The sequence below is a fragment of the Clupea harengus genome, chromosome 14 (genome assembly GCF_900700415.2).
Source record: "Clupea harengus chromosome 14, Ch_v2.0.2, whole genome shotgun sequence".
In the NCBI taxonomy this organism is placed as follows: Eukaryota; Metazoa; Chordata; class Actinopteri; order Clupeiformes; family Clupeidae; genus Clupea; species Clupea harengus.
In genome coordinates this window covers 7,796,926-7,806,167 of record NC_045165.1, presented here as the reverse complement: position 1 = coordinate 7,806,167, position 9,242 = coordinate 7,796,926, and the positions used below count along the sequence as shown (strand labels likewise).

General features: G+C 38.6%; 1 protein-coding gene and 1 long non-coding RNA gene across 2 annotated transcripts; both read right to left on the bottom strand.

Annotated features, from left to right (window-relative positions):
* Positions 1–364: 364 nt before the first annotated feature.
* Positions 365–2,499, bottom strand: LOC116223498 (CD209 antigen-like). The gene is made up of 3 exons (XM_042709743.1): positions 2,438–2,499; positions 2,130–2,227; positions 365–1,945 (listed from the first exon to the last, which is right to left on the bottom strand). The coding sequence occupies exons 1-3, from the start codon at positions 2,483–2,485 to the stop codon at positions 1,798–1,800; spliced, it is 294 nt and encodes a 97-aa protein (XP_042565677.1). The 5' UTR covers positions 2,486–2,499; the 3' UTR covers positions 365–1,797.
* Positions 2,500–2,514: 15 nt separating this feature from the next.
* LOC116223546 lies at positions 2,515–8,991 on the bottom strand. The gene is made up of 3 exons (XR_004165133.1): positions 8,944–8,991; positions 3,251–3,493; positions 2,515–2,562 (listed from the first exon to the last, which is right to left on the bottom strand). It is a non-coding gene; the product is annotated as an uncharacterized LOC116223546 (long non-coding RNA).
* Positions 8,992–9,242: the final 251 nt, after the last annotated feature.

Sequence of the window (9,242 nt, the reverse complement as noted above, 5' to 3'; positions counted from 1 at the left end):
TCAAAGAGGTCGCGTAGCGGCTCGTCTGTGACCAAAAAACCGCTGCTCCACCTACTGTTCTGGCGGTGAATTGTTTTCAACACCCACAGCCGTCGGAGAAGTATAAATCAAAACCAGTACGTCCGAATCCGTCCGAATCTGTTTCCCCGCCCATCCGTAAAACGGACGGACACCGACGCAGATCTATAATTCAGGCTTTACAATTCCCTTGTTGTACTGCGACAAATAGATGGTACCGATCTCACTTGCAAGGTCAATCTTATTGCCAGTCCAGAGCTATATTGGCCCAGATTGGTAAAACAGTCCAATTCAAAGTGGCTTGCGCACACCAACAGACTTTTGCCAATTCTTTCCGGAACATTACTGTTGAGATATGTTCATTATGTACTCAGATGTATATGTAATGTAATGCTGTACTGTGGTATGTATATATGGTTACGCCACAGGGTGGCGCTAGGGTACAGGCTATAAAGGCCGATTTGCCATATGATAGTTAGTCAGTTGAAGTTAGCTCTGACCGTGAGACTGATGTGTCAGAAGCCTGTTAAATAAATACGCCAAGAACGGCTAAAGATAACTCCATCATTTATTCTTTCCTCCGAATGCAACGGTAGCTGCAGCAACAGTGCACCACAACTCAACAATTACCATTAAATATGAATTCAATCCATTTCTCTCTTGTGTCTTCTGAGCCTGGGACGTTATGTACAAATCTGTGCAGCCGACCACAGCGCATCTTGAGGGCTTAATTTGCTTCATGCAGCTAGCTAGCTATTCCAAGTGTATCTGAGGTTTGCAAAAACGAAGTGAAGTGCTTTGGCAAATATCGTATCTACTATAGTGGGTGTAGGGGGGGCGGGCCAAGGCCATGCAAGAGAGAGACTCCCATATCATAGTGACGAGAGAATGATAAGGAAGCTCATTCGCAGTCACTCAAGCATGACGTTTCTGACGTACTAGAACCATAACAAATCGCGGGAGTTCTTTTTTGGGTCGGTAGACATGCCAGATACCCAAATTAACATGTAGAAGCACTAGATGTCCCCTTTAATGTCTTCATCAGGGTTGGTCTTTTTAATGACCCATCACTTTAACATCCTAATCATACAAATCGTGACCATGCACAATACACATTTAAATGAAAACAAAACATTTCCCTCTTCCCTCAGTCTCTGTTACTTATCTGATATTTACGTCGGGTGAAACTGCATGGGGAAGGGTCATCTTCAGTGTTGTTTTGAATAACAGCGTCTGTCAAATGACTAACTGTAATGTATCCATGTTTGTTTGATTTACACTTTGCTGCCACTATTGTAGGCCTAAAGTCAAATTCATCTTTACATTAGATGCACATTTTGTGTCACCTGGTGGACATTCGGAGAACAACTACTAATAAAAAAGCAAGTAATAAGTGAGTACAGTGACGTGCAAGTTAACATTTTTTCTGCTTTCAAAAAACATTTATGTAAAACTGCTCACAGCACCTGACAAGGTATCATTAACATGGAACCCAGCAGTTAAAGATTCATGGGTAGTCTGGCATCATTGATACAAGTAGAATAAGAAAAATGTTAAGAAGAGAAAATCTCAAAAGAGATCTACTTATTATCTCCTCAGTTTACCCTAGACAGCAATGAGATGAAAAGGACATTAAAGCTTAAATCTTTAGAGATTAAATTGTTACATAATTGAAACAACAGTGAGATCACATCTATGTTTCCTGAGCTATCAAAATATTTGAAAACTACAATTGTCCTATGGGAAGACTCGAAATAAGATAGATGTTTTTAATTTAAATCACATTGCTTTCTCACAAATATATATTTTCTCCATACTGCAAATGCTGTCATTCCAGGTTCTCAGAGGGTCCTTGAGATCTCCTCTGATCTCTAGACAATTTTCTTCTTCTCCCTGGTAGTCATTTGGTTCTCCCTCAGCCCAGTACCTGAAATTAGACAAGGCAAGAGATTAATTCATATGCTGTGTATTTCATGCTTTGTTGGCTGCTGATGGTTAAGGTTTCAGAATAACATTTTTACATGAAATCACAAATTACACAAACATGACTGGAGATCTTAACATTATACAGCAATTCATTATCTTTGAGGAGTGAGTTCCAGTGATCTTACCCTGCATCACCCAGGACTTTGCCATCTACCCATTTCCAGGTTCCCTCTGTCTTCACAGCACCAATCCAAACTCTCTTCTTAAATCCTGAGACGAATTTCTGCCATGAACATGTAAACAAACAGTCAGGTCCAAATCTAATTTGTTGTCATGCAGGTAAGGACATACACGTGGTTCTTAGCTGATTCAATTTCTACACAACATAACTGTGCTGCTATGGTCTTTCAAGTATCTCTCTCAAATACTCAAATACCTTTCTTTTCTTTTTCCCCTCTGTGTATTTTCTTGGCTAAGTGTTTTTGCCTCCCACCTGTTCCTCCTCACTGTCAATGATCACCAGATCCCCCCCTAGATCCATGCAGTGCTGGTTGCTGTCATCCCAGGTTATCAGGCTGGTTGAAATGTAGTAGCAACTGGAATCGGAACACCTCCAACCTTGAAGTGTCAAAGTTTCATTATTATGCGGAAGGAAAAAGTGACAAATTAATTTTCATTGCTTTTCTGACTTTGTACTCTCATATATGGGATTCAGGCATTCATCCACCCTGAGGATCTCCTGCCAAGGAAAGTTTTAAAAATGCTCTCTGCGGTTTTTATTGCATTGTACTGAATTCATGGTATTAGGGGACATTAAGTACTTAATGGAAAACACATTTTTTACAACTGATTATAAACAAAGATCTTACATGTGACACAATTTCTAAAAACCTGTCACTCACAGATCTAAAAACCACACTAAGTCTGTAAAATTATGAGTTCATTCCTTCAAAAGGCTTCACATTTGTACCAGTTCCAATGGAATACGACAGTGTATTGCATCTCTTAAATTTACATCTTTAATCTTAAAGAGTTTTTTCTTCTAAGTTTACAACTTTAATCTTGGTTTTTGTAAAAGACTAAGCGTATGAATAGTTGTGTTTGCCATTTGATATTGAAAATTAGGTTCTAATTTTCAATGCAGTACTTCATGTTGCAGGAGACATGAGTTGTTCTGCCTTTTGTGTGTAGAGCTTTTAAAGAGATGAAAGGCAGAAGGTGTGTACATGTTTGTAAAAAGACTGTAAGGTCGGCTATTCTAAATGCTCATCTGAGCTGCAGAGGTCAGTTATTGTGGAATACTCACCAGAGGCCTTTTGAAGCATCTCTTTCTCTGCAGTTAGGTTGGTGTTTCTTGCCTGGCAGTGGTCTTTCTCTTGGGTCAAGTTGTTGTTAGTTAATTGCAGTAGGTCCTTATTCCTTTGTTGCTGGTCTCTCTCTGCAGTGTGTTTGGTGCCCATCCATATAATGACAACCAGTAGGAGAGCACACAGCAGCCCCAGACTCACTACAGCCACTCTGTAGTATTTGACTCCTGTGGCATCAGCTCCTATAGAGTTAACAAATACCTTATGAAATAATTTGGAAATCTCTTTAGTATATTTAGCTGAGGGTGAAAAAAAAGTGTCACGTGTACAACACCACAAATATCAAGGCTATGAACAAATAATTTGATACATTTACAAATGTTTTTTTGGTGCCTTTCACTCAGTTCTCAATTTCAACACTTGCTTTATATTGCTCTATAAATATATTGCTCTCTGCACTGTAAGCAGCTTGCACACTACGCCAACATTCTCCAACTGACGCCAACATTCTAAAGTTGGCAGTTGTTGGCATAGATATATATAAACTTTTTGTAGCCTTCCCCTAAAACACAAAGCTAAACAATCTTTGTTTTCAGATCATTTGACAGTTGTTTTGAGGCCCCCATGATGCCACTCTTCAGAGGAGATTCAAAGAGAAGCACAACTTGCTACCTTAAATACTTTTTCTAATGATTGGATGCACCTTTCTATAGAAATGAAGGCTTAACAAGCAAATCAGACTAATTATGTGTTGCAATTATTCAGTATTGAGTAGTTACAGGTATTCAAATCAGCAAAATCATTAGGGTGCCTAAATATTTGCACAGCCTATTTTTCACATTTGATTGCATTTCACACAACTAAACACTGCTACACTAAATATCTTTGTCTGGAAAACACCCCAGTAGGCTACTCAGTGTTAACTAGAAAATTAACAATATACCACTGTGATCTTTTTTTGGTGAAGACAGAGTAAATTATCATGCAGCCTCAGAGGGGTGCCAAAACGTCTTCATACAACAGTATGTAAAAGCAGGCGGCGTGCATATTAATATTTCGAAAACCAACGCGTTAAGTGGAACGAAGTGGGAGTGGCCGATAGCTAACATAAGTGCAAACGTACTCTTGTAAAGTGTCACCGTAAACATTAATATTAATATTTAGAAACACGTTTTCTTGCAGTGTTAAACGAGTCGTAGAAGTTGAAATACCGGTAGACAAATATATGTCTCGAAAATCGTTCGTTTGGGGAAGCTAATACATAACGTTAATATATAAATAGACTTAGGACAAACTGTCTGATAACCATCATAACTTCGACATCCAAGAGAGCTCGAGGATGTTATGCACGCAAGTTGAGCCTAGTTGTCAAGGTAATGAGCTGTCAGAATGTTGGAGTTAGTTGGAAATGGCTCTACATCAGACATTCTCCAACTTTACCCGATCCGACTGAACATGTTGAACTCGCACACTGACCCGACTGTTGGTGTTTGTTGGCGTTAGTTGGAGAATGTTGCCGTTTGTCGGGGCAGTGTGCAAGCTGCTTAACACTATAACCTCAAAAGGCATTCCTAACAAAGACAGGAATTTTTTTGATTTATCAGTTTCGGAAAACGGATGTAAGCAGTTGTAAAAAAATACTTTCTTGATGCCATATCTCAATTTTTTTCTTACTGTTGCTTCCACACAAAAAATTTTAAAACCTGTGTTTCAAAGAACAAAACCCCACACCAAATCTGCGAAACCACAAGCTAATTGTTTGGTTAACACTCAGTTTTCAATTTCATATAACTGCTTTTGCAAAACATTACACACATTATTCCCATTACAAGACACAGTAAGCAGACACTGAACAAGGAGGACTGTAACTAGACCAATCTAAGCAAAAAAAAGTCAAACAAACAACTTTTAGGTACAAATACGACCATCTACGGAGTTTGGTCCGCCGCCATTCCTTATTCATATGAAAATATCCCACACTACTTTTATGTTAAATAATTTTCTATTCACACATGCACACTTCTAGCCTACAACGTTGACTGTGGCTTTAACCGAGCTAGAAAGAGAAGTGGGCGGGGCACAACTGTGCAGAGAGGAAAAAACATCAGACACTCTAGTTTGGGAAACAGACGCTCACAGGTCCTCAGATAGCAGCTCTAGTAAATTTTCTTCAACTGCCTACACACGTTTTCTGAAACTATAAGTCTCATTAAAAAAAAATCACAAAACTGCACCCATAAAATGCACAAATAGCTGAGTCTCCTGCAGAATGAAGTACTACATTCCAGACACTGTGATCCCCTATCAAAATCTAATTTCTATGTCTAATGGCAAACAATACTATTCATACGGCTAACCTTATTCAATAACTACACTCTAGTGTGATAAATCTGTGATAAAACACTCCCATCTTTCTTAGCCTTGTATAGTTAGAGTGTAACAGTAAAGGGCACTTCATAGAGGATGGCAAAAACATAGACTGCAATATATAACACACAAATAATACAGAAGGCTGTTGATGTTTGATGTGATCATTTTGGCTAATTATCCATCTATTTGGTTATTGCCGGATTTTAAATCAGACACCAGAACTTTGAGGTTGAGTGAGTTTTTAACATCTTTCATTTACTTTAGTCTGTCATGGTGCAAACTTTGTGGAATTCCTGTAATGCAAAATAAAAAAAACCCTGTAATACGTTGATTGCTTGGACATGGGCCATGACATGAACGGAAATCTTAAGGCAAGAGAGGATATGTTCCTTTCATTTTAAGCAGTAAAGAGTTCATGTTAGGTGCTATATTCACCTCACACTAGAATATGCTGCATTCACATATTCAGGAAGTGAAAGATCTTACTGATAGACCACATATAGACTAATACACAGTTGCCTAACTAGCAGAGGCAGTCCCTCATACTAAAATATCAAAGAAGGGCAATTTGAAATTTCTCTTTTGCAGCAGTCAAAGTGTTGTCTTTAACCACGAAACGTTCTTCACTGCTGTCAACTTAATGTTTGTAACTGGCAATATTCTTGGTCTACTTGGCTGTTCAACTAGTAGGAGAGCACACAGCAGCCCTTGTCACTACCGGATGGTAGTCCGCTACCCGATGGTAATCACGCACAGTGTGCATGCTCAGACACAAACGGTTTATGGCAGAAGGCTCAACGGCAACATATGGGGTTGTCTTAACACATAATGTGGGTATATTTAATTATATTAAAAGTGTGGAGACGGAGTAAGGGTAAAAGGCAAATAGTTTGTATTATGATAAAGTGAGAAAATGTAGCAGTAAGTAAAACAAATAAAGCATTGTTGTGCCAGCCAATAGAACTTGACAGGGAGAACAAAAGAGGATATCCAGTATATCTTTAACTTCTTTATTATATAAACGTTAAGAACTTACAGCTGTATACAATGACCAAACTTCTTTCGCAAACTTCCACCAGCTGTAGCTAGCGATTGTATTCCGCTGTCGACAGTGTCGCAAAGTCACGCATGCGCGATGTGCGCGACTACCATCGGGTAGCGACTGATCGGGTAGTGCGCATGCGCGACTACCATCGGGTAGCGGACTACCATCTGGTAGTGACAGCCCTGAATCACTACAACCACTCTTTTGTGTGCGTGTGTGTGTGTGTGTCCGTGCATGTGAGTGTGTGCACGCACCCGTGCGTGCGTGAATAAGGCTAGCCGTATGAATAGTATTGTTTGCCATTCGACTTACCAAAGACTTTGCCATTAGTGCTTATCAAAGATGGGTGTTTTAGATTTATCACACTACTGTGTAACCCAACCCCTTGTCAGCAGGGATTACCACGTGGTGGGTCTCTGACGTCCGTGATCATCTTACTATACTTTTTGCAACGTAATGCATCAGCAAGTCAGAAAAAACTGACTAAAATGAGTCCTGCTCCTTCGAATGCCAAGGTTTAGGTATTTTTGGTTTTCGAGAATTTCGTTCCTAAATTTGATTCCTACCATGGACTGTTTCTGTTCATTCTAATGATGATCTGAGCGTTTTGTATGTAGTTCCTTGTACGTTTTAAGTGCTATCTCCATTCTGTTCAGTTTACCTTCTGATTCCGTTTGCCTGTGAATTGTTTCTGGCTGACTCGTAATAAACTCTATCACCGTCAAGTCCATGACTAGCCTGACATCTGTGACAGCTACACAAGTCTTGCTACTTTTATGTTAAATTATTTTTTTTTATTCACACACGCACACTTCTAGCCTACAACGTCGACTGCATAAACATATAGGCCTTCGTAGATGCTGCATTGGCCTCTGGTTCGTACGTCAATGGCACAGCTGTATTGAACCAGTGCACTTGACAGGAGGAATCGAGCTGAATCATAGCATTTAAATAGTCAGGTGCCGATCCAGTGGCTGTTCTTGTGAACCACAGTGAGAGATTTCAAATTTAATTCAAGCAGCTATCAGGAGCCAGTGAAGGGTGACCAGCAGAGGAGTTACATGTGTCCTCTTTGGTTGATCAAAGACCCAGATTATGTCCCAGGAAGACAAACTATGACAAAGACTATGTCCCAACCACACACAGAGAAAACAGTCCTCCCATTTATCATCTTGATATAAAGTCAAAATATGAGAACGTTGCCCAAACAAAATATCTTAAAGTGACAACACCGTTAACCAATATCTCATCAAACAGCATCAAGATACACAGTAAGCAAATAATTAAAGAATAAGCTAAATATGTTATTTGCAATTTCAACTGGATAAAGAAGTGGACACCTGTATAGTCTGTAAGGTATAGGCCTTTTATTTGCTTTAGTTGCTTGCGTTAATATTTGTGTGACATTTTTGTGTTATTGTTTACATATTTATTAAGAGATTTACATTGATAACTATAATACAAATGTTTATTTTTAGTTATCTTTTTGGGTCACCCAAATGACCAGCAGCACCCCTAAAGCCTATAATTTTTTCGGAATTCGGAATGTGACTTAATTAAATGTTACATTAAATATGTTAAATTGTGTTAACAACTGGGCAAAACCCTACATTTGAATATAATACATATGCCTAGAAGGTGTACAAATATCATCACGTGAAGTTACTCACTACTTAGGTACTCATTTTATGAGATACATTTTTACTCTTACACAAGTAATTTTTTTGATGGGTACTTTCACTTCTATTTGACTCACTATTATTATAAAGTAAGAATACTTTTATTTGAGTACAGCTGTTGCTTACCCTGCCCACCTCCTATATCCTATATTGTACAAAGTATTGTGTATGATCTGTTTGTACAATCACTTTCAAACACTTACAGATACCATTTGTAAAGGTATTGTATTATGTGTTACTGCTACAACCCTCAGCACCCTAAAGAGTTCTCAGTTCAGTTGTCTGTATATGATGTTTTTCGGTGAACTCCTCTTTATATTGTACATTGTAGAACTAGCTATGCAAAAGGTGCGCTGTCTATGCGCAACACTTTGATCCAGAAGTGTTTTGGAAAACAAAAAACTAAAAAGTAGGCTAGCAGTACTGTAATTGTGTGTTCACATATTGCTACATTTTGTCTACATTTGACACTAAAATTTGGATTTCAAAAACGGTTCATAAAGTTTTGAAAAAATTAGACCTAGTTCCAGAAAAAGTGTGTAAGTAGTTATGAGTACCATGACAGCGCAATGTTTCATTTTCAGGAAAAAATACTTACCTGGGAGCTTTCCCCCTTGTTGTTTTCTGTCAATACCATCTGTCTGAGCTCTGATTGTTTCCTGATTAGTATAAATGTCTTCATCAACAGTTTCATTCTGATTGGCATAAATGCCTTCGTCTTCATTCAAGTTACCACCTGTTTGACTCATTTTCATAATTTTTTCGTAATTTCATGAAACTCTATCCAGTCTGTACTGTATCATATGTGACGGCCACATATAATCGTCAGTCCAACCAACTGTCACAGAGGAAGTTACACAACACTATCTGTGATCAGCAGGCTACATTCACCACACA

Coding starts and splice junctions, on each gene's coding strand:
- LOC116223498 (XM_042709743.1), bottom strand. CDS start 2,485: ATGGATCTAGGGGGGGATCTGGTGATCATTGACAGTGAGGAGGAACAG. Junction 2,228..2,437: donor TTGACAGTGAGGAGGAACAG/GTGGGAGGCAAA, acceptor TGTTCATGGCAG/AAATTCGTCTCAGGATTTAA. Junction 1,946..2,129: donor AAAGTCCTGGGTGATGCAGG/GTAAGATCACTG, acceptor GTCTAATTTCAG/GTACTGGGCTGAGGGAGAAC.